At 42.0% G+C, this 26,066-nt stretch overlaps 1 protein-coding gene across 1 annotated transcript in view; it reads right to left on the minus strand.

The window, feature by feature from the left end:
• Positions 1–26,066, minus strand: part of Rbfox1 (RNA binding fox-1 homolog 1) — a 2,133,674-nt gene that overhangs the window by 1,227,218 nt on the left and 880,390 nt on the right. Inside the window, exon 4 of the mRNA XM_055604373.1 lies at positions 24,279–24,341. Coding sequence (XP_055460348.1) covers positions 24,279–24,341 — 63 coding nt within the window. The remainder of the gene's footprint in view (positions 1–24,278; positions 24,342–26,066) is intronic.

Here is a 26,066-nt window from a genome sequence, read left to right on the forward strand (position 1 = left end):
GAGGAGGAGGAGGAGGAGGAGGAGGAGGAGGAGGAGGAGGAGGAGGAGGAGGAGACCAACTCACAGATTTCCTCAATTTCCAAAGTTTGGGTTCATGGTCATTACTCTAGTATTTCTGAGCTGTGGGTAGGGAGAAAATCAACAGGTAACACAGGGCAGACTGAAGCTGCTTATTTCATGTGGCTGGGAAGGGAGCGGCAATGAAAGACACACCCTTCAAAGGTAGGTTCCAATGACTTGCTTTCTCCAACCAGCTCTCACCTTCCACAGTTCTACCACTGGCCAATAATCTGTTTAAGTTTGGAATCCATCAACTGATTAAACCATTCCTCAGGGCAGAACACCAAGATCTCACTGCTTCTGGAAACATCCTCACAAACACAAATAGAGGCTTTGCAGTTCTCAAGACTGGCAGGCCATCACACACCTTGCATATTCAACACACTGTGAGCTGGCCTTTAAATGCAGAATAACTGACTTTTGATGGCTAGAACTACCCTCTTTTATTATGAAGATCCTCAGTTCCAAGGAAGTTGGAATGTCTGTTTTCCCTATCAATTCTGTCTTCATCAGAAGCAGTGCTTAACATATAGTAGGTTCTCAATAAGATAATAAACTAATGGAGTTTTGTCTCCATTATCTCTTCCATGCAATCACAATTCTACCCAAATTCCTTTTATCTCTGACTCTTCCACTTAATTATCTAAGTTTGCCCCTGGCTATTGCTCTCTGGGAGTTTACCAATTCTACGACTATAGTGTTTTCACTCACCACCCTTCATTGGACCCTCTTTCCTTCTCCTGGGTTATGATAGTTATGTGTTCCTTGCTCAAGCATTCAGCAAAGAAATCCTTGCTCACACATGTTAACGTAGCAGGAAATTGGAAGCAGGTTTGATAAATGCCTACAGGATTCAAATTGTCCTTTGCTCTCCAAAGCAAGCACAAACAGTATTAATGATCACAATTCTGAGACATTGGACAGACATGCACTCCTTGGAGAAGAACAGACATTCTCAGGTCTCTTGGGTGCAATTGTGAGATTTAGAAAAGCAATGAATATGGAATTACACAGTCGGGTAGCCACACTGGGGGATTTGCAGCCTTTAAAGTACTCTTTAAAAGAAAGAAGGGCTGTGTTCAGTTCAAGTGTTTCATGGGTATAAGGATTATTCTTTGCTTTAACTGTATTAAGCTGCAGCTTTCAAACATAAATATTAATATAAGTCAAGCAATATGCCTATAAGAAGTTCAAATTCCCATACAGGAACACCCCTGGGTCTTTCACCACCCTTTCTTTTTTTTTTTTTTTTTTTCTGAAGTATATGTGAAGGAGGGGTACCTAGATCTACACTCCATCTCTGCACAGATACTGAATGTCGTTCTAGCTAATGCTGCACATAAATCAGATCCTGAGTGAAACATGAATAGTAATTTCAGGTATTTCCATGGAGAGGATGCTGATAAACTTTAAAATATGACAAGTTTATCAAAAGAATAACATCATGCCAAGCTTATAATAATGGATCGAAGAGAACATGTGTATGTTTGTGTGTTAGAATGGGAAGACATTCAAGAGATATGCAGAAGAAGTAAGATATCCATCAAATAATATCTGTGCTATAGCAGGAAGCAATCCTATTGACATCATCAGATAATGTTAATCAAAGATGTCTGATAGTAGAATATTACATTCCACATACCACAGACCAACATTATCTGAATTACTTAGATAAAGTTGCCTAAATTATTGTCTGTGTAACACAAAAGCACTACCTAGAGGATCAATTTCTTGCTTTGTGGCTTTATGAATTTGCTATCCACTTAGAGACTTGGCATGAATGTGGGCTGGAGGAAGGGCATGCATGCTTCCTTCCTGATTATGTGCAGTTGGTACCCAAGGAATGCTGTCCCACAGAAACACAAATAGTTTCTTAGAAGGATGCTTGAAAAAATAGAGGATTCATTTTAATGTAGGACCACTTTTATGTGGTGGTCAGTGCTACTGGCATCATTATCACAACATGTTTTTATTTGTTTGTTTTCTAGATAGAGTCTTATACAGAAACATGGTATAAAAGTATTACTTAGTCCTTCCTAAGCCATCTGTTAGAAAGAAAAAGCACATGGTTTTCTTCAGTAGGTGTCCTTTTAGCATAGATCCATCCCACACAAGAAGCATGTAAGATACCGTCTCTCTGCTCAGACGTACGAATGATTTGTCACCCACACAGATATGCCAGCTCCTCTGCCCTCCTGCTCACTTCAGTACCTACAATCTATTCATAGCTTTGTTCTGCCTTGCCTTAGGGCATTTTCTGCTACTGAGTTATTCATAAAGAAGTTTATAAACACTCAGAGTCTGGAAACAACCTAGATGTCCCTTAACAGAGAAATGGATACAGAAATTGTGGCACATTTACACAATAGAATACTACTCAGCTGTTAAAAACAAGAAAATCATGAAATTTGTAGGCAAATGGATGGAACTAGAAAAGATCCTCCTGAGTGAGAAAACCCACAAACCAAAAGATGCACATGTTATACACTCACTTTTAAGTTGATATTAGCTATATTATATAGGCTAGCCATATTAAAAGACCTAAAGAAGCTAAACAATGAGGAGGACTCTAGGGAGGAGGCTTAAATCTCATTCAGAATGACAAACAGGATAGACACCAGAAGTAGTGGAAGAGAGAAAACAGGATGGGAGCCTACTATAGAGGGACCTCTGAAAGGATTCACCCAACAGGGGCTCGAAGCAGATGCTGAGACACAAAGCCAAACTTTGGATAGAAGCCGGAAGTCTTGTGGACGTGGGAGATAGAAGGACAGGGAGGGGACAGGAGCCCCACAAGGAGACCAACAAAGGTAGAGGCTGACTATGCATGGAGAATACCTAGACCCCCTGCTCAGATGTAGTCGATTGGCAGCTCAGTCTCCATGTAGGTTTCCGAGTAAGAGGAGCAAAGGGACTCCATTGCCTGCTCTTTGATCACTCGCCCCTGGTGATGTGGCTTTACCAGGTCACAGAGGAAGAGGATCCAGACAGTCCTTGTGAGACTTAACAAGCTATGGGCAGGTGGGGCTCCCCCTTTCAGTGAACTAGGGAAGGGGGATAGGGAGGAAGAGGGAAGGAGGATGAGAATGGGAGGAGTTGAGGGAGGGGCTTCAATCAGGATATATAATGAATAAATTGTAAAAAATAAATAAAAAATAAAAAGCTTAAGGTCTGGAAGAAGGGCAGAAATTCAAGAGCACCATGAAGCACCTGCTGGGTTTGTGAGGTCATGGTGCAGAGAGCATGGAAAGCAGAGGGCAGAGTCTCGCCAAAAAAAGCCGCAGCTAAAAACACAAATGTCATGCTTCCTCTCATATGTGGAGCCTAGACAACCTGTATAATGCCTCACACATACACACATGTCACATACATATCACAACATGATAATAGGATTATTTTCAAACAAGAGTAGGTAGTAGTAGGGAGAGGAGGACTGAACAGGCTGAAGGGGGAGTGAGTGACTATGGTCAAAAATGTCCACTTTGCAAATAAGTACACAGTATTATTTGATTTTTTTTGTTTGTTTTCACTGATTCCCTCCCTCTTTGGGACGTTAGGGATAAGAAATGGGAGGAATAATACACAGTGTGTGTAATCCTTGAAAAACACGTGAGCTCACAATGTGGATAAGCAAAGTGCAGTTGTAGGCATCTCTGTGGCTAGAAAGTGGTGGGTAGTCGGGATGCCCACACCTGACTCAAACAAATGGGTCATACTAAGGACTGCTTTTCTTAATAGAATATTAAGAGAGCCTGTTGTAAATTACTCTCAGTCACAGTGAAAAGACTGTGATTAGCCTGCCGTCATGAGGCAGATACTTGGGATTGAACCCAGGTCTTCATGCATGCGAGGCTCCCACAGTAGATGGTCATTGAGTGAAACTGAGCATGATGTAGCTTTGGCTAGGCTCACAGCAGCTTTGTCACCATTCATAGGAGAGTGACTATTATCACACATGGAATTCCTGTGTCCTCTTTCACTGTCTATGCGCTCAGCCAAGCACACCACAGTACTCTACAATCAGAGCCCTGCTCTACTGCAGAACTTATTTCTACATCTGCCTGGTCATTAGCCAGCATTCCAGTTCTTTGGAGATACCTCAGCGTGAAGAGGCTGACTCAGAGGGAAAGTGGTAGGAGACAAAGTGCTGGAGGTTAGTTTGAGACACTAAATCCAGTCCTCTGGGGATCACAAACAAGCCTAGTCCCCAGGAAAGTACTAGCTCCGTTGGCTCTTTAAGAAGGAGGCAAAGTTCCAGCTTGCCTCATACTTCACTACACATGGGTTTTTGCTTCTCTGAGCCATGGCATCTCTGCCTTCTAACATAGCCAAGACTGCTTGTGCATCCACTGGCAGGTGGAGGAATGAGGGCTCAGAGTGGTCAAGAAATTTCCATCTGTATGAGGCTTGCCTCAAAAATGATGGTTTGATTCTGACATCCCTATATAGTTTCCTCCAGCACAGACTCTCTCCATCTCTCCACTTAACATTCAGTGCAAGTTCATGAAAACATATAATGCCCAAAACAAAGAAAATAAAAAAAAAACAGTAAAAGTGCCATAAAATCTAAACTATCACAAGGCAGCTAAGCTATTCTTCTATGTCTTTCATTTTTATTTAATCTTTTTTAATAATCATTTTTATTAATGAATTCAATTTACATCTCAGTCATAGGTCCCTCCCTCCTCTCCTCCCACTCCCCATCTCCCTCCTTCTATATTCTCAGAATAGGGGAGCCTATTCTGAGAATAGGGATATCCAGACATCCCAGTTCATCTATTCACCTGGGCATATACCTGAGGATTGAGTTTGTCTTTCTCCCCTGTGGCCTGGTAGGATAGTCCCATCAGGGAAAAGTGATCAAAAAGCAGGTAACATAGTCCATGTCAGAGATATCCCACACTCCCTTGACTAGGAGGCCCACATGAAGCCTAAGATGCCTATCAGGTGTCTTATAAGTAGAGGAACCAGGTCCAGAGAATGCATTGTCACTGGTTGGTGCTCCCGACTCCACAGGCCACTCTGAGTCCTGGTTGATTGGCTCAGGTAGTCCTTGTCCCCACTCTTCCCCCATTATCTCTGTTTATTCTATTTCCTCTTCTGATTGGTATTTATGGGTCCTCCCTAGGGTTCTCCTTGTTACTAATCTTCATGGGGTCTGCACATTGTAGTATGTCTATCCTGTATGATACAAATAAAACCCATTTATAAGTGATTACATATGATGTGTCTTTGTTACTTGACTCAGGATGATATTTTCTAGTTCCATCCATTTGCCTGTAACTTTCATGCCAACAAGCCAATAATCCAATTAAAATGGGGTACAGAATTCTCAACAAAGGAATCTTGAATGGTGGAGACACAGTTAAAGAAATGCTCAAAGTTCTTAGTCGTCAGGCAATGCACATCAAAATGACTCTGAGATTCCATCTTGCACCTGTCAGAATAACTAAGATAAAAAACTCAAGTGACAACACATGCTAGAGAGGATGTGAAAAAAGGGGAACCCTCCTCCATTGCTGGTGGGAGTGCAAACTTGCACAACTATTTTGGAAATCAACCTGGTGCTTTCTCAGAAAATTAGGAATAGCCATACCTCAAGACTGGGCATATACCCAAAGGATGTTCCACAACACAAGGGCATTTGCTCAACCATGTTCATAGCAGCTTTATTTATAATAGCCAGAAAGTGGAAACAATCTAGATGTCCCTCAATGGAAGAATGGATAAAGAAACTGTGGTACATTTATACAATGGAATACTACTCAGCTATTAAAATCAAAGAAATCATGAAATTTTATTTAATCTTTATTTAATCACATTTTACTACATTTATTATTATGATGATTATTATTATTATCATTATTATTAGGGAATGTTGGTTTCCCTGAGCATATTTATTGAGAGTGTATTTCTGCACCTTTCTCTTTTCTTTTTTCTCTAATGTAACCTATATTTAGAAGTATTCAAGAATGGTGCAGAGGCACACAACACAAAGACCTCCCACTTGTGACCCCAAGATTCAAACCTGTGGAGAGCCTTTCTAACTAGCTAGTTCTGAACTGGATGGAATCAAGCCTCCCTGCCTTTTTCTTATGTTTAACAGAAAAATCTGCTGCGGAATCGAATAGCATAAATGGATTGAACCTCATAAAAACAGAATTCCCTAAATAAATTCACAAGAAAAAAAGTCCTACAATTAAACCATCACAGTGAAAGGAGATTTGTTTTGAAATCTGGTAAGTAATGGCATATGAATGGTAACATTTCTCCCGAGACTCTGAGATGGCATTTTTCTCTCTTGTTTGACAATAACATGAACCTAATTCATAGAGATGTTTATTCACCAAGACAATTACATATAGTCTCCAGAAGAAAATGGCTCCCCCTCCATGATCACACGGGAAAATGCCTTCCAGTCTAGAGTAGAATGGAAGACCTCACTCCACCCTCTGTGTTCCTGTAAGACATTTCCAATCAATCACAGCACCATTCCTGCTGAGCACAGATGAATTCCTCTCAAAAGAACCTCAGGGAGCCTTTACTAAGCAGCCTTGGCAAACAGAGAAAATCCACTTGCCTGTCTAAAGCCTGAAACCTGATTTTACCAAAGCCAGGTACAGGATTCCCTGGCCCAGGCCAGATACCCAGATCGGACAGTGCCTGAGACTAGGAGAGGCAGGTTCTGCTTTTACCATACACAAGGACTATTCTGGAATATTTAGTTGACTTTCAATGAAATACTTCTCTGGAGAGACCGGTGAGTTGTCCTCATCCTCACTGATGAAGCTCACTAGTATTTTTCAATGACCCTAAAGCAGTACTTACCTCATCCCTAAGATCTTCTGTCTTTCTTTAATCAAGGCAAATTGGTCCAACTGTTTAAATCTATCTTGGTGACCTCATTCAGAGTCTAACCCCTTTGTTTCCCACCCCAGTTTTCAAAACTTAGCCTGACTTCACTGTGCCCTTTACCCTTCAGGATATGAGGAAGGAAGGCTTTCTCAGTGGCAACATGGCGATGGTTGTGTGTGTCTTCACATGTGTTCAACTTGAGTAGCTAGAAGATAAGCTAGTGCTATGAAAAATCACTGTGCTACTAAATGATCAGCACATCTCCTCAGTGGCCTGGAGCAGCTTTCAGTAAAACCTCTGTATAACCATATACATGGCCTCGAACTCACAGATATCCACCTGTCTCTGCCTCGCAGGTGCTGGGAATAAAGGTGAATGCCACCACTAGCCAGCTATATGAAGTATTTTTAATGCCAAGTTATATCAGCCACAGTATATGAATTTAAACACACATTGATTATGCTGCTGTTGTTTTCTTGAGATGAGGGTTCATGCAGCCCAGGCTGCCCTCCAACCCCCACGTAGCCAAGGATAACCTTGAATTCTGTATCTTCCTACTCCAGCTTTTTGAGTGCTTGGATTACACACATGCACCATCATGGCTAAATTATCTTATTTTGTTTTTAAGGCAAGATCTTACTGTGTAGACTAGGCTCAGTTTGAACCTGAGATGCTTCTGCCTCACAAGTGCCAAGATTACACATGTTCACCACAGTCACTGGTCTTTAAACTAAATGCAATACAGAAAACCAAATATGTTCCCATCTCTGAGTTTTGCATTCTTAATATAAAATGTTACAAGAGCCTTCAGATATGTACAATTGGATGGGGAATGATCAAGGCATTAAAAATAAAAAAAAAGAAACAAAGCAAAACAAAAAGCAAATGTTATGAGCAAAACAATGAAAGTATCAGATGTGAAAAGAAAGTAGCTTTAAGCCATACGAGAGTGTCAGGAAAGGCAACAGTAGGAGTGTTGATGACTGGGTCACTAAGGGATGGTTTCAGGAAGAGCTTATTTGGTGGGTGTGGCTGGGGTGTGCGGGTGGGGTTGTCCATGACCACAAGTGTGAGTAAGTCGGCTAGAGAAGGATGTTGTATGTCCGGTTCTACTACTCTCACCACATTCCCGTGAGATCGGCTACCACTGAAGCGGCAGCTCCCGTGAGCCTCTGGTCTCCGCCCCTTCTCAAGGCCAGGCTATCGGTGAATGCTGCCAGGCCTTCCCGTAGGTGCTGGAACCTCAACTGAGATCCTCATGCTTGTGCAGCGAGTGCTTTTGCCCACCAAGCTATCTCCCCATATCTCAGTAAGGTTTAACATGACGGTGATGAACTATGAAGACGGCTCATCCTCAGCGAAGCATGACTGACGCACTCACCACGTGCCTGCTGCACCTTGGAAATGGAGGATCATGGTCAGCAAATGGCCTTTGGTGGATGCATCGGTGCAAGTGTGTACATTTGTGTCTATTCGCGCTTGTGGAGGCCGGAAGTGAACCTCCGTCGCTCCCCGGCACACTTTTTACATTTATTTTTGGGACAGGCTCTCTCACCTGTACCTGGAATTCAGCAGGTTTGCTTAGCTAGCTACCTATCCAGAGCTGTGTCTGTACATGTGCCGCCATACAGGTCCTGGGGATGACACACATATCCTCACGGTTGTGCAACAAGTACTTTGCGACTTGCACCACCTCCCCAGGCTCAGCACAGGACTGGCTACATGTGTTTTCAGCACCGATTAACTTTTCTAAGCGAGGCTCCGGGTTACGCTGACCTGGCCTGTAGTAAACATTCACTAAATGGTTGTATTTTTAGAAATCACACAGGTGAGTAGCGGAGGGTATTTGCTTGTCCACTCCTGCCACCGGCACCACTAGGATGACCTTGAGATTGGCAGATATGTGCATGTGGATATACGTATGTGTGCAGGGCGCAGAGACAGCCCCTACTGTAAAAGAAATGTTTTCTACAGAAGAGAACTGCTATCCAGAGGTGAAGAAAATTAACTACAGTCACAGAACTTGCTAAATCCCCATATTCAGCCTGATTCCTGATCTATCTAGCACTTTTGCCTACTAACGTGGCTAATAATTGCTGCTCAGCCTTTGTAATATCTGCTTGAAGAACTCAGACACTCTGAAACATTGTTCTTCACCTTTAGTCTGTGGCCTTTCCGGTGTCTTCCTTTCCCCTCAGTTGCTCTCAAAGCATCACATGGTGACAGGCATGTAGAAAAGCCCGTGACTGCCGGTGGACTGGATTCAGGTCACACTGCTTTTCCTGTCATCACCAGTCTCTTCACTGTGCTTTAATTTGCATAGCTGCTGAGTCAATTTTTCATCCTCAAACCTTCAACTAAGCAGGGCCGCCTCTCCTCGCAGGCAGCCACACATTCACAGGTTCTTCCTCAATCTTCCATTTACATCCAGCTAAACTAATTATTTTCTTGTTCCCTCACACCCTGTTGGTGTTACACAAGCTGCTGAGATGGCCCCAATCTCCTGCAGGCATCACTTGTATCTTTTCAGCAGCCTGTTTGACACAGTGAGAGAACTATTAAGAATGTCAGCCTTCAAAGTGTGAGAAACTTGGCTAAAACAAACGGTGTCATTCAAGGTAACATGGATGACTGCAGGCACAGGAGAAACCTAGTGGACCACCTTCAAGCTATTGGGAAGGGGAGTGGAAGGAACCCTCTATCCTATCCCTGGGTACCCAAAAGAACCAAAAAGTAAAACAAACAAACAAACAAAAAAATAAATAAATAAATATGTTATGACTTGTCTAATACTATGAATAGTCTGGTAACACTCAATGTTTTACAGTGTATTGAGTCAATAGTTGGATTTTAGACATATTAATTAAATGATAGAGAGGAAGATGTCAGATATATAGTAAGTACCTATAGAGAGGTAATCTGATGATTGATTTATAGTGATGGTAGATAGTTGAGAGACAATAGACATATAGATAATGGAGAGTTGATAGATAATAAATGATAGATGGTAAAGATAGACCGATAAATGATACAGTAGAGAGAGGCAAACGTGAGTAATTCAATGATAAGTACATATAAATAGGTAGATAATAAGGTAGATGAATACACAGATATATTCCATTAATTTCATTCCATACCTATAGGTACAACTTTATTTCCAACCATTGTCATCCTTCCCTCCAATACTGTCTCAACAATGTCTTAACTATTCTCCTAACTTAGATTATTCCTTCCCTCCAAGCCTCTTTCACCACTTCAGCAACAGTAATATTGTTGAAATATAAGTATAATCATTTCCTTTGCTTTTTCATATTCCTTGATTATTTCCTGTAATAAGGTCCAATGAGAAATCTCTACCCTGGTGGATTTTTTTTTTTCCTGTAACTCCTCCTCAGCTCCGCCCCATGACTCCCTCTCAGACTTCTGTTTCAAGCTCACCTTCTCTGGTTTCTTTAAAAGTATCAAATGTCTTACCTCTACTCAAAGTCTATTTCTTAGAAAGAGTACACTCAAGAATTACTACCCTAATGCCCACATTAAACTACCATACTTACAGCATTCTTTGTGTGAACTCACAGCCAAATTCACAACCAAACATCTGCATATGATTATTTGCCTAATGTCTGTTTATTCTTGAGTGAATGTGCCCCAGGAGTCCAGGAAACATGCTTCTACTGTGTTTCCATGGAGAGTGCTTTTAATCAAAACATGTTTTTAAAATTTTTGAATGAAATGCTTTAACCCTTTTTCCCCACCTTCATAATTTTGCACTATTTTTTAAATATAATACTAATTTACATGTATGTATGTGTATATATTTACATGTGTATTATATACACATAAACATACAGAGAGATACATCTATATTATAGTGCAGCACTCAAACTCCTTGTTCTTTTATTGCTTGGACAGAAAAATACATAGCAGAAACCTATTTTTTTAAAAATAATATTAGTCATCTACTTCATTTCCCTTTTTGAGAAGCAGAGTTATAAATATGACCCAGAACTAACCAAGGTCTTAGACAATAAAACCCTCAACTCCACAACCCGCTGAAGCCCAAATCCATCATGTTATGAGACTCGTAGCCACCAGCACTTTGTCTCAGTGTTAAGACAAGTGCTTAGAAAAGAATTCTCTAGATTGTAGACATTAGGAGTTCAAATTCATCTCCACTGTCATCTGTGTCATTATCTCCACCTCCCAAGGTCACGTGCATAATACCTGCTGGCTGACTGGGTCCTCTTCCTGCTTGTCAGAAGCAGCAAGAGCTTTTCTAACTGAAGCAGAAGTCTGTAGCATCCTCTCTTGTTGAACTGACCATTGCCAAAGTGCTATTCCTGGAGTCCAACTCTTCCCCAAAGCTTTTCTTAGCAAACATCCTTCTTGTGCATCCAAAAAAAATTTCATCTAGACACACACACACACACACACACACACACACACACACACACACGAGCAGTGGTTCTCAACCTTCCTAATGCTACCATCCTTCAATACAATTCCTCATGTTGTGGTGGCCACCAACCACAAAATTATTTTAGTTGCTACTTCATAACTGTAATTTTGCTACTGTTATGAATTGTGATATAAATATCTGATATTCAGGGTGTCTGATATGCAACCCCTGTGAAAGAGTTTTTCGTACCTCAATCCTTTGAGGTTGTGACCCACAGGTTAAGAACTGCTACACAAGAGGTTACTGTTGGCATTGAGAAAAAAGAAGAAACTGGTACTAGGTTAAGAAACAGGTCTGAGGTGATAGAATATCTAGTATGAAAAATTCCTGGGTTCAGTTCCTATCCGTATACAAATTAGGTGTTATAGGGCACACTGAAAACCCTAGCATTTGGGAGACAGAGGCAGCAGGAGCAGAAAATGAAGGCTATCTTTGCCTACATAGCAGATTCAAGGCCAGCTTTGTCCAATGACACTAGTCTCAACTCCACATCTTCACACAAATACACACAAACACACACACACACACACAGACAGACACACAAATAAACTCAGACATGGTAAACATAAAGCCAATACTTGAGTTTCCAAGTGTTTGTCTCAAACTCAGCACTTGCCCCTTGAAGATGGCTGCCTCCCTTTTTAGAATCCAAATGAACTCTCAGATAGGCCCTATTGGTCTATGCAGCCAAAATAATCCCAGCTCACAGCTTGTTTGACCTTGCAGTGCCCAGCTCTGAAAATCCCCCTGACAGAATTTTCCAAAGCCATTATGAAAGTGCATGCTCTGTGAAGCTGCGCTGAGAACATGGTGCATAGAACAGCCTTCCCATATGAGAGTCCGTGGCTGGAGCACTGACCTGAACTGCACGGGGCACCAGCAGGTCTCTGAGTTCCAGAATCTCCTTGCAATTGCCAAGGAATAAGAGGGCATCCACCACAGATTCAGAGCAGACGAGGCACCTATCTTTAAAATGATGCCTGAAAAGGCAGCTGTGAAAGCATGCGTTCAATTCCCAGCATTCATGTCAAAGGGTAGGCTTGGTACAAGTGCTAGAAATCTCAGTGGGTGGGAAGTAGAGGCAGGATCTTTTTGAAGCACCTTTCAGTTTGGACACCAATCCATCAGAGTAGTGGGTGTTCTTTTGATATGGTTTCTCTCTCTTTTCTGAGTTTCTTGAGGGCAAATTCCCAACAAAATGCCTGCCTCCATTTTCTTACATGATTATACACTGGCATCATCCACTTAAAGACCGGCTAGCAATGTATAGCTGTGTTCACAAATATTTACATCCTTTAACAGGCAGTTAATCGTGATTACCAGCTTGATGGGAAGGGTCAGTGCCAAAATTAGTAAATCGTATACCTGGCTGTGTCTGTGGAGATGGTTTTATGCATCTCCATAAGTAAGCGTGTGCTGGAGAGGTGTGTCATGAATGTGGGTGGCATTATCGCATAGATTAAAGGCTGCCATGGGAGGATGAAAAGGGGAAAGCTGTTTGGACCAGGCCTAGGGGGGCTATATTCACTCATTCTGGTTCCATTGCTCACTTCATTGTCATAGTCACTCACGTTCTCCCCTGTCTCTTTTTCCTCTCCTTCCCATGTCCTTATTTGCTGTTTATCACAGAGCTTGATGAAGTTGTTCTGTTCTAGCATGCCCCACCACCACCACCTTGGACTGGACACTCTGAAAGCACAGAGCAAAACAAACCTTCAAATTGTTTCTTTTGGGCATTGTGTCATAATAAGTAATAGTCAGATTAATACACTTGAATACTTCCTCTCATGTATTTATGACCAGGAATTTACTCCAAGGAAGAAAAATTTACAGGCTTCACATAACAAACTCCAAGCTGGCATCAAGGGCACATCCCAGGTGGCAAAGAGCTAGGGCATTAGTATAATACACCACGGAACCTTTGTAACTATGACTTTTAAAAGTGTGTGTGTGCTTTCATGCATGTGTGTGTGTGTTTAAAGCATGCATGTGCACTCCTGTCAAGATGTGCATGTGGAGGTCAGAGGACAACCACCTTCCGAGTTGATTTCTGCCATATAGGTCATGACCACATAGGTCTTGGAAGTATGACTTGATTCCTCAAGTTTGGCAGCAAGTCCCTTACTGAGACATCTCCCCAATCTATTTTTTGAAACAGGGTCTGTCACTGCACCTGAAGCTTGACATTTTGGCCTCACTAGCTGGTCAACCAGATACTGACATCTGCCTACTTCTAATCCACAGCAATGAGGTCACAGGTACAGGATTTTGTGTGGGTGCTGGGGATCTGGCTCAGGTCCTCATGCTTCTGCAGCGAGGAGCATTTACTTTCTGGGCCATTTCCCCCGCCCACAATCATGATTGTGGGTGACACAAATATGCACTGGGACAAATCTTAATGGTAGAAACCAACAGTGACCTCAGCTTTAGGCCCTGGATTTGGATAGTGTTTACAAGTGGCTGCTGTACACGGAAGTACACTGATGCCTCACTTCCTCAACAACTTCAGAGAGTTGCTTGTGCATTAAGTTCAAAACCAGCAAAAAGAAGGTCAGTGAGAGCTCAGATTCTGTTCTGAGATGAAAGGCTGGTGCACTTGGAGCAGAGCCCCAGGGTAAGAGAGCTCAGCTTTGCATGCAGGACATGGAGGTTCCCCAGCCAGGAGCCAGACCCGCACCGGCTGAGGCGAGCAATTACGTGCACTGGCCATCTGCTCAGGGGTTGTGAAGGCAGCCATGTGTTCTACTGCATGGATGCCAGGGAGGACACTGATCGCTAGTCAATCTGCTTGAAATTGCCTCCTATGATCGGTGGGTAATGACTCAGGTAGGTCACGGCCGGGGACGTTTCTGTTATTAATGCGTTAGCAGCTGTAAGTGGGCATTGATTCTGCAGGGCCTGCAGGTTTATGGAGAGGAGGGGAGAATCTGCCCTGTGAAGTACAAATGGTCATTGTTGAGGGAGGAGGTAGCTCTAGTGGCCTGTCCTTTAAGAAGTATGAGGGAGGCCCAGGGGGAAGGTCAGTCAGCTCCAAAAAGGGAAAACCAGAACCCAATGAGGAGAGAGAACGATATGCATGTGTTAGGAAATCGCTGTAGCCATCTCCTCAGTTTGAGATCAAGCTGCACATTCCTCAAGTTCATTGGTTTCACACCACTGTGAAAAACACACAAGAAATACAACTTAACGGGAGAGAGGTATATCTGATATCACAATTCCTGGGAGCTTGGCCCATGGTCACTTGAACCCATTGTGATAAGCCTGTATCAAGGCAGAATGTCATGGTGAGGACATGAAGAAGAAAAAATTCTCACTTAATAGCATCCCCAAAGTGAAGAGCGGAGGGGACAGGGACAAGATGCAGTCCCCTAGGCAGTATTCTAATCAATGCTTCCACCTCCTAAGTTTTCATGCTGTCCTAGAAGACACCCCCATTATAAACCTATCAATTGCTCAATCCACTAAAGATATCAAAGTCTTTGTGACCCAAAATGCTCTCAAAGCCTCACCTTTGAGCTTTGCTCCACTGAGAACCAAGTCTTCATCAGGATACTGACATGTCAAATCAAAACTGTAGAGCCCATAGGATGTAAACAAATGTGACTGGAAAGACCCTACACATAAGAAAGCCTGGATTATTTGATTTGCTTCAAAATTTTACCTTCAATTTTATTATGGGTGAAACACTTCCACCTCATGTCCACTCCTTATAAAATCCTCAGCATTCAGAAAGGATCCAACACTAAAATCCCCTTAGCTAGTTTAAAAGAAAGAAAGGAAGAGGTAGATGGAAACATTACCAGAATATGAATGTCGACACACATCTCAGTGTCTTAGCAAGCTGGCATACATCACAATATAGTTTGCTAACTTTTTCAAGTTAATTTATTTGCTTTAACATGGAAAGACTGAGATCTAATAAGAGTTAACCACCCTCGCTGGAAGACAGCGCGATGGGAAAGCAATTTTTGTGCAGGCATGGGGATCTGAGTTTAATTCCTCAGAACCCACTTGAAACTCAGGTATGTCTGAGCACATGGGTACCCTGCCTCTGGTGGTAGGGGCAGAGGCAGAGTCAGGCAGATTTCTGGAGATTGCTGGCCATCCGGGTTAGCCAAATCAGCATGATTCAGGTTCAATGAAATACCGTATCTCAACAAAATGAAGTGGCAAGTGATGCAGGAAGACACAGCATCTGGCTTCGGCACAAAAAGATGCACACATGCACACATAGATACATGTGCACATACATGCAACACATATACAAAGAGGAAACCAAATTGATAAGTTCATGTACAATCACTTATGCACGCACACACACAAACAATATACATATATCACTTGGCAGACAAGGGGTCTGCTTCTCAGTGGGTTCCAACTAGCAGTAGCAACAACTTTTGTTATTCTTGGCTAAATAGCAAGTTCAAGTCTAGCATAGACTAATGACACTCTGTCTAAACTACCTCTCCCACCAACACACATACACACACACACACACACACACACACACACACACAGAAATATCTTAGTCACAGTAAATGGAAACCAATACTACTTGATTCTCAATATGTTTTTTCTCAAAGTTCGAACTTGCTGCTTGAAGACTGCCACATGAGTTGAGGTTTCAGCATTTTCAGAGGTAAGGGCATACAAGCAATTGTCTACAAGATATAAACTAGCCACATGTTTTAAAACAAGCCATCAAAACCACACAGGACACCCCCCACCTTGGTGATTCTCAAAATTTCAAAAGTTCTGTAACCTTCCACCAGTCTTTTTTTTTTTTTCCTAAAAAATAGTCCTTGTTGCCATGATTTATTAACCAGCTTAACACTAAGTTCTGGTTTTGTCCTTTGCAATGTCCACAGATTCCTACAGGTTTACTAGTGTTTTAAATAAACAGCTCACAGTGCCATGTTTAGTGGAAGCAGCAAGTGACCTTATCTCTAGATTAAGTGAAGGGATTTAGCAAAAATATTGAGCTGACATTTTCCCTGGGTCCTCTGATCAGGAACTGATAAATGGTGAAGATAAACAGAAAGGTTGCACTTATCCTCCATGGTCGAGGATGAGGTACTGGCTTCTATTATTATAATTCTCTAATGCAGTGAGTAGGAACAAAACACATAAATGTTGATTTATTAAATAGCGCAGAGCAGGCAGAATACCTGTGTTGGATAGGTTATAGAGCTATCCAGTACATCTTCGTGTCCAGGAGACAAAGGGCTCGTTTCTGCAGCCAGGCCGGACCAGGAGGGACAGCTGATAGTCACTCATCCATCTCTGTCTCACTGGGATAATGATGTTCCCCTTCAACCTCTGCTGTGGCCCACTTTCTATTTCTTGTTTATTTTCTGAAGTCTAAGTTACATGTGTCTTAGAGATCATTGATGTCTGGTCCCTTCTTTGAATTATTAAGCTGAAGACCTACGAGTTGTTACTAAGTAGCACTAGGAAGATGGCTCTGTTGGTTAAGGACATACCATGCAAGCATGAGGGTCTGGTTTGGAAAACCCTGGTGCCTGAATAAGAAGCCAGACATGATAACAAACACGAGTGGTTGGGTGAATGTGATCAAAATTATTGCAGATCCCTGCAGCTTTATGGCCAATCATTTGTATCAAATTGGCTACTCTGGTTTCAATGAGAGGCTCTATATCATTAAATAAGGAGAGGGATAGAGAAAGAAACTGTTGACCTTTATTTTCTACACACACAAGCATATCCTATAACCACACACACACACACACACACACACACATACATGCAATGCACACACACATGGCACATGCATGCACATAAAATGAAACATGAGTAACAAGGCAGAGTTATAAGGGACAAAATGATGGAAAGTTAATTAGACAGATCAGGAGGTGCCAGTTGAGGCTTTGCTCCTCCTTAACACTAGTCTTAAAACCTGCTCTGCTATAAGCCTACTATATAAGCTACTTTTCACCTCAGTGTTAGCAAATATCCTCCTAGATGTGATTAAAAGAGAAAGAATTCATTCTGGCTGATTCGTTAAAGAGATGCACTCATCTATTCTTTTAGTCCACGCTTCTGTAAAAATGTCTGTTAAGTCCTCCTCATGATGTATTCTTCAGTTGCTTTTCTGTTACAGGTTAACTGAAGGAAATACTAAATTGGTTTTTATGACCCCAGGATCACACTTTATAATGAACTAGAGTACAATAGTTTAAAGCACTTCTGTGTAAGAAAAGCCAGATATTGACTCAGAGTGAACAGTAGGACTTAAGAACCACAATGGTGGAGAAGGTATGGTGGTGGATGCTCCATGGCAGTGGAAACATACAGCAGTTTGCTCACATCTCAGTAAACCAGGAAGCTAAGGCAGAGAAATAAGTTAGAACCAGGCTTGCTTATGTCCACCAAAGATTACCTCAAATTAACCCAGTTCCTATGACTCAACCTCTACATTCCAAAGGTCCACAACACCCAAAGCAGCATCCCAGATGGGGACTAAGTGTTAAAACATTCAAGCCTGTCTGTGATACTTATATCTTAAACATGACGCCTTTTTGTTACCTTCACTTCTTCCATATTGTCCCCTTTCCTCATGAAATTTATGCAAAATGGTTGCTTTTCTTTCTAACTCCCTATCTTCCCTCTTACCTCCTATTCTCACATGCACATCCAGTCAAAATGGACTCCCAAGTGCTTCTCTCACACACAACAGAAGATAGGTAGCTAAGGAAAGAACCTGAGAGAAATCTACCTATGCAGAAGTTTGGGGAAAACAAAAGAGGCCCATGGGTAACTGCACAAGAGGAGACTAGTAGGCAGAAGGTCAGTGTCAAAACATGGAGGTGATCAAAATGAAGGCATTGTTTTGTGTGTTATTCCAGAAACCATGGGACCACTGTAGTTGAAATCAATCCTGTCCTCTGTCCAGCCATCAGTTACAGGAATGTCTTTCTTATGTTGTATTCTTTTTCCCTTTCTACTCTCATTTCTCTTTCTCATTCTTTCCCTCCCTCTCTTCATCTCTTTCTTCCTCTTCCCTCCCTTTATCCTGCCATTATTATTTTTCTCTTCCCAGATAACAATTGAAGGCTTCTGACTTCTTTCATTGTCCAGCCAACCTATTCAGTTTTCAACTTCCTGGATGGAATTCAGTGCTGTTTCTCAACCTATCTACCCTCATATTGTTCTGTTGCTATCCAGTTCATCATAATCCTTATTCTAATGTCTAATTATGGACCATATCCCAAAGATCAACTTAGAATTTTTTTTTATTACTTACAACAGCCAAGGGACTGAAGAATATATAACCAGAGGTATAAACACAAACAATAAAGAAGTGTATCTGAACGGGGTTAGTGGTAGGACTTAAGATCAACTCACTTGGTTGAAATGTAAGGCATCATAGTGTTTCACAGATAGTAAAGTATGCAATCAACTAGGTTTTTGAGTAATTAAGTAGGTAATAATCATCATTTTGGAATATTGTCAGTTTAGTCTGTTGTAGTGGAAGTTTTGATTTCTTTAAAAAAAACTCAGATATGTTATGTAAATAAGTTTTTGTTTTGATTCAAAGTGTGGGATATGGGACTGCCCTAGTTTATCTACAGTGGTAACAGCCTCTTGCTGCTCATAGAGGGGTGTGGTCTTTTCCAGCTGGAATTAATGGAAGTCTGAGGACTCTGGGAGAGTATAAAAACCAGAACCCAGAGAGACAAAGGGGTTTTGAGGAGACAGACAGAGGAGGGAGAAGGCTGACTGTTTGTCCTGCTGAGCTTGGCACTTGCTGCTGTTGCTGGACTGCTGGGTATCCCAATGACTGAGACTGGTATTTTCCCAAAGAACCTGATGACCCTAACCAGCTAGAAGTAAGCATAAAGAGGTCTCTGTCCCCTCTCTCTTCTAACAATCTTTCCCTTCTACCTATGGTTGGGGGGGGGGTAATGATGGTTGAAAGGGAGTAGAGCCACTAAGAAACCAATATAAATTTTCTTTTTGAGTATTGATGAATTTTTAATAATTTTTATTTTTTAATTATTATAGTTTATTACATTTGTATCTCAGCTGTAGCTTTCTCCCTTGTCTCCTCTTGATCCCATCCTCCCTCCCACTATGGCCCTCTTCCACTGATAGGGGAGGTCCTCCTCCCCTTCTCTCTGACCCTAGCTTATCAGGTCTCATCAGGACCTTCTGCATTGTCTTCCTGTGTGGCCTGGTAAGGCATATGGGGTTTTTTTTTAGCTTATTTTTTCTTTTTTTATTTATTAATTACACTTTATTCACTTTGTATCCCCCCATAAGCCACTCCCTCCTCCCCTCCCAAACCCACCCTCCTTCCCCCTTCTTCACACATGCCCCTCCCCAAGTCCACTGATAGGGGAGGTCCTCCTCTCCTTCCTTCTGATCTTAGTCTATCAGATCTCATCAGGAGTGGCTCCATTGTTGTCTTCTGTGGCCTGGTAAGGCTGCTCCCCACTCAGGGGGAGGTGATCAAAGAGCAGGCCAATCAGATTATGTCAGAGGCAGTCCCTCTTCCCATTACTATAAAATCCACTGGGATACTAAATTGCCATGGGCTACATCTGTCCAGGGGTTCTAGGTTATCTTCATTGCATGGTACTTGGTTGGAGTATGAGTCTCTGGAAAGACCCCTGTGTTCAAATTTGTGGTTCTGTTGCTCTCCTTGTGGAGTTCCTGTCCTCTCCAGATCTTACTATTTCCCACTTCTTACATAAGATTCCATGCACACTGCCCAACAGTTGGCCATGAGTCTCAGTGTCTGCTTTGATAGTTTGCAGGGCAGAGCCTTTTAGAGACCCTCTGTGGCAGGTTCCCAGCCTGTTTCCTGTTTTCTTCCTCCTCTGATGTCCTTCCATTTTGCCTTTTGGGATGGGGATTGAACATTTTAGTCAGGGTCCTCTCTCTTGCTTAGTTTCTTTAGATGTACAGATTTTAGTGGGTTTATCCTATATTACATGTCTATATGAGTGAGTATATACCATGTGTGTCTTTTTGCTTCTGGGACAGCTCACTCAGGATGATCCTTTCCAGGTCCCACCATTTACCTGCAAATTTCATGATTTCCTTATTTTTCATTGCTGATAATATTCCATTGTGTAGATGTACCACAATTTCTGCATCCATTCATAACCACTCTGGAAATCAATCTGGTGCTTTTTCAGACAACTATGAATAATGTTTCCTCAAGACCCAGCCATACCACTCCTATGCATATATCCAAAGGAGGCTCAAGTACACAATAAGGACAGTTGCTCAACCATGTTTGTAGCAGCTTTATTCATAATAGTCAGAAGCTGGAAACAGCCCAGATGCCCCTCAACTGAAGAATAAATTTTTTAAAGGGTGCTACAGTCTGTTTAATGGGATCCAGCAAAAGGTGACTATAGGCTCAGAAAATACCCAGAAAGACTTCTCAGACAGGTGACTTAGACTGCTTAAGCAATATGACAATATAAAGCTTTCAAAGGAAGCTCATAAGGATCTCTGAGCAAAGGTTCCCTCATTTCCTGGATTCAGGACTAAGAATGAGACAATGTTCATTACTGAAGCACGAGAGCAAAGTACCTGGGAAGAAAGGGAAGATCTTGGGTGAATGAATATAGTTTGATTTGGCTTCAACTATTACTTGGAGCCAGAAGTGACAGACTGAATGTGTTAGTCACTCTCTTGTTGCTGTGACAGAATCTAGAGAAAAACAACAAAGAGGGAGTAAATAGTTTTGCTAACTATTTCAGATGTGTCAGTCCATTATGGTGCAGTATATATGGTGGGGCAGAACAGCTTTCATGATAGAAGGAGAGAGAGACACAGAGACACACACACAGAGAGAAGAGAAGAGTAAAAGAAGGGAGGAGGGAGAGAGCTAATAGACTTTTCTTTTTTTCTGTTCTATTCTGTCTGGATCCCAGCCTGAGGAGGGTGCCACCTGCATTGAGGTGGGTCTCCTCCCTTAGTTAATCTCAGGAAGAACCCTCCAGGACACACCCAGAAGCGTGCATTAGAAGCCTGTATTCTTTTCCAACCAATCAAGTTGACAATCAAGAGAAGGAAACAGTAAAATATATTTTCCTTGTTAATTAATTCATGGATTAATAACTGTGACACAGCATGCACGAAAAGTGTTATCTGACAGGTGGAAGAGGTCAAGGATGCCTTCTGTTAGACATTAAATTTACAAGTTGTAGGAAATTGCTTTGAGGCCTAAGTTCAACCAATAAGCCTGCTAACACGCATTTCCTATGACATTTTGTTTAGCAAACACGTCACCCAGGGATGTGAAAAGCCATGAAATAAACATTGGCTCATAGGAACAAGGACTGTAAGCCATGCACATTGGCCAGTCAATTTCAAAGGGCTCAAATGCCAAGGGAGTCCTGAGAAAAGTTAAGTGGCAATGGATGGCCACATGATGGAAGAAAGAAACAGAAATTATTTCTGAAGCCAATGGCAACATCACGTCTGGGATTCATGTCAACGTGTGTATGCTTGTCAGGCTTACAGATCCAAGCCATAAAGACAGTTTCTGGCAAGATTCCAGAAGTTACCTGGGCAGTTTCTTAGCCAGCTCTGGATCCCATGTTAGCAGAGAAAAACCACAAGAGCTCCCCAGGGTGCAGGAACATGAACTACTCTGAATGCCAGTGTACCTGCTTCGAAGGTATGATGGTCAATACTAACTTCAAACTCAAGAGGACCTAGAATCACTGTGGAGATAAAACTCTGGGGTCCTGTGTGTGAGAAAGTTTCCAGATCAGATTGATTAATGTGTGAAAAGCCACCCTAAATGTGGGTGACACCATTCCATGGGGCAGGATCCCAACTGTACAGAAACAGAAAGTGGAGCACTAGACATTTATTAATTCTCTGCTTCCTGACTGTGGATTCAAGACACGGAGCTACTTTACTCTCTGGCCATCATGCCATTCTTGCCATGATGCTCCGAAACATCTGCGTGTGAACCAAAGCAAGATCTTCTTTCCCAACTAAACAACCACCCAGAACTCAACTCTCCTTTTTAATCAAGTGATTTCCTGGCCTTGGAAATGGATGGAAGTTTCTATTGCAACGGATGCTCTAGTCTCAAGGAAAGCAACCTAGAAGACCAGCAATGAGGTGCCAGTCCTCAGAGTCTGTCCACAATGAGATAGTTTTCTGTCTTATCCTTTTTCAATTTTTAAAAATTATCATCTCTACTTGCTAGTATCTGGTACAGAAGAGCAAGTTAATACTTCATTTCCCTCATCAAACTGCATCTGTAGAAAAAAATACCATCTCCACAGATGTATTAATGTGAGCCCCAATACACTCCTGCACTCATTATCTCAGGGACCTCAGCCTTCCCTAGACCTATAGCCACAGCACAAGGCCTGAACATGAAATGGCTGAGTGGCAGCAATTTTCATCACGTTCTGTAGGCAGAAGCAGGGATGGTCATGTTTCTTCTCAAATTCCATCCTGTACCCTTTGTTTCCTTATCTCTTAGTTGCTGTCCCAACCACACTGAAGGGAACAGGAGAAAAACACTACTTGGAAAAGAAGATAAAGTAACGGACATGTTTAACGTTATACTCCATAGCTTTGAACAGACTAAATACCAAATAGCTCCCACCTGTTTTTACTTATAAAACCTCTCACAGTTTTTAGGAAATACTGAAAGGCAAACTTCAAAGGCATAACAAGATAGATGTGGCAGCTAGGGAATAGAGATGGAAGTTTCTCTATGATTAGAAACAAAAGCCTGGCTCTAATCCCCTGCATGATACACATTTTAGCTGATCAGGGTGACACAGACATTCTGATAGAGTGAGTACAGGGCTAACACTGTCAGTGGTTTGCTTCTTCCTTCTTTGCCTCCTCTTCCTTTTCCCTCTCCCCCTCCTCTCCACTTACATATGTAAATTCCACAGCAAAAAGAGCAGCCAGGCAAAATCACCCAGGAAAAAATGTCCCCACAATCACCTAGCTCTTCGTTGGTATAGTTTCCTGACATCCTACCCCACCTGCTCCCTTTGACATGGAGTGATGTTTCACTGACCACAGGAGCCCCTGCTGCTCTCAGAAGCAGGATATGCTATGTAAGTGCAAAGCCTGTGAGGGAGGCCATATCTAGAGAAAGAAATAATTCCTTAAGTCACCCTTCTGAAACTTTGATGTTTTTCTTAAATGATAACATTTTTATTCCTAAAACATGCTTTCCTCCTGCAGAAATATTGCAGAGAAGAACCCAAGTCAGACTTCATGGGGTCCTAGCCTCTGATGTTAGAGAATATTTTAAAAACCGGGGATGGAAAAAAATACTGGTAGTTTCACCAAAACTAAGTTCTTATGGGCAACGGGCGGCAGGAAATAATTGCCATGTAAAAGTAAACGAAATATCTCAAACACTCCCCTGTATCTCAGAGATTTTTCTTCTACAGTTGTTCTGGATATCACAGTCCAATGTTTTGGCTTGAAAAGAACAGTTGTTTTTGAACTGTTTTTGTATGTAACTTTCTGGAGTTACATAGTCATTAGCAGATCTGTGTGCTGAGTTTTCTTTCTATCCTGCATGGTCATTTGACCAGAAAAAAGCCACACATTCTCCCCTCCTGAGCAGAACATAAGAAACAGAAGAAAGCTAGGAGCACTTTACGGGAATCTTCAGTTCCCACCAGTGGGCTGACCCACTGGCATTCATACCTTGCCCCAAGTTCACTGGAGGGGTAGTAGGCAGAGCTGGTGGGAGGCTCTACATAGCAAGGTCCCTTCTTAACTCTGAATCCAACAGGTCAATGCCAAACACAGATCAGGCACCCATTAAGTTTCTGTGGGAAGTACGGGGCATGCAGAAGAGAGTCTGCTAGAGAGAAGATCTGAGAAATAGATGCATTTACACAGGAATGCTGCAAAAGGTTGCACTTACTGAATGCTGAGCCCGATCAAGGAAGCCGTGAGTCCCACTTTCATGAGGTCTTTGAGCAGTTTCCTAAAGAAGAAAATAGGAGAGGACATAAGAAGGAGGATCCATACACTGACATGCCTGGTGCATGCACACCATTTCTGTTTTCCTATGTATGCAGCTGCAGTTATGGTAACACTAGGTGCTTCTAAAACAGATCCTGACTGCATTATAAGTTTACTGTGGTGAAGACAATAAGAAAACAAACACTAAGTTCTTCAGTGTGTCTGTTAACTCTTTCCCCCTCCAGCACTTAAGGTACAACTCTTCTGACTATTTCGGAAGAGGCCGCTAGGCTCAGAGTGTAAGAGAGCACATTGCATAAAGACTGGAGTATGGTGAGCTAATCTGGAGGCATTCTCTGCTCTGCTGCTCATGCTGTGATTTCTGGGTCTCAGAAGATCATAGGGAAATATGAGTAGTTGACATTTCAGGGTTAATATTATGAATTTCATGAATGGAGGGAGCTAGGATCAGTGAAATGCATTTTAGTTTCCTTTCAACTCTGAAACCTCTAGAACCATATGCGGACCAACAGCATGGTGGTCAGAAGTTTAAGAGTGATGACCTTCCGTGTGAAATGAGTACACTTGTGAGTTAGTCTTTGGCTAGGAGTGTGGCTCCGCGGTAGATCACTTGCTAAATGTGCATGAGGTCCTGCATTAGCTCCAGCACCACAAGTGGAAAAATAAACTAAAACAAAATTCATAGGATTCAGAGTTGAAAAGGGGTCATCCCCAAGTTAGAACAACTAGGATTTACTAGCAGACTTAGACTCCTTCCACGGCATCCTAAACCAGGTGGACTGTGGCCAACATGCTTCTTCCCTGGGGAAAAAGCAAAAGCAACAGAAGCAGAACCATTTTTCAGGGTTCTGGAACCCAGACTTAAGGATTACTCAGTTGCTGGGAAACAGTGACATAATTTGCACCAAGGCTCAGCAGTTCACAAGTCTCAGACTTAAATTTAAATATTATTCACAGACAAATTAAGAACATATGCCCTGTCCTATATGTGTTTCTATACATGTTATGGAAACAGGTGTACAAAATGTTCCAATTTGTTGAGTCCTTGAGTGTTGATAAATTAGGGTGATCAAGAACACCAAATGGTTTCAAACTGTTAGAAAGAGAGGAGAAATGTAGAGATATCTGGGACTATATAAAGAACTATGGAGTGGTAATTATGAATAGCTTCCTCTATACTCATCCTTCAGGAGCCTTTTGCTTTGTGTATTTTTTTTAAGGTTACATCTTTTAATCAGTGTAAAATCTCATGAGCCAAGGTCCATTTACCCATTCACCCACCCATTTACCAATTTTCCATTCACCTACACATACATATAACCATCCTCTCATATACTCACATATCCATCCATCCATGAACTATTCTTCAACCTATCTTCCATTCATCTATCCATATACCTCTCCAACTCAACAAACAAGAATCTCTCCAAGCTTCCATTCATGCATATATCCATATGTCCACCCACTTACCTGTTTAGTCTCCCTTCCATATGTTTATAGCTATCCATCTATCCACCCACCCAGCCAGTCCCTCATGCATCCACTTACCATTCCTCCATATGCCTAACTGCCCATGCAAACATTCATCTAAATGTCCATACATATTTACTCACCCATTAGTCCATCCATCCATTCATCTACCCACACATCAAATCCATCCACCCACCCACCCACATATCCATTCCATCTACTCATGCATTTGAATACCCCGCCATTCATTCACTCA

This window comes from Psammomys obesus, unplaced genomic scaffold, assembly GCF_907164565.1.
Source record: "Psammomys obesus unplaced genomic scaffold, mPsaObe1.curated_primary_1811, whole genome shotgun sequence".
NCBI lineage: Eukaryota > Metazoa > Chordata > Mammalia > Rodentia > Muridae > Psammomys > Psammomys obesus.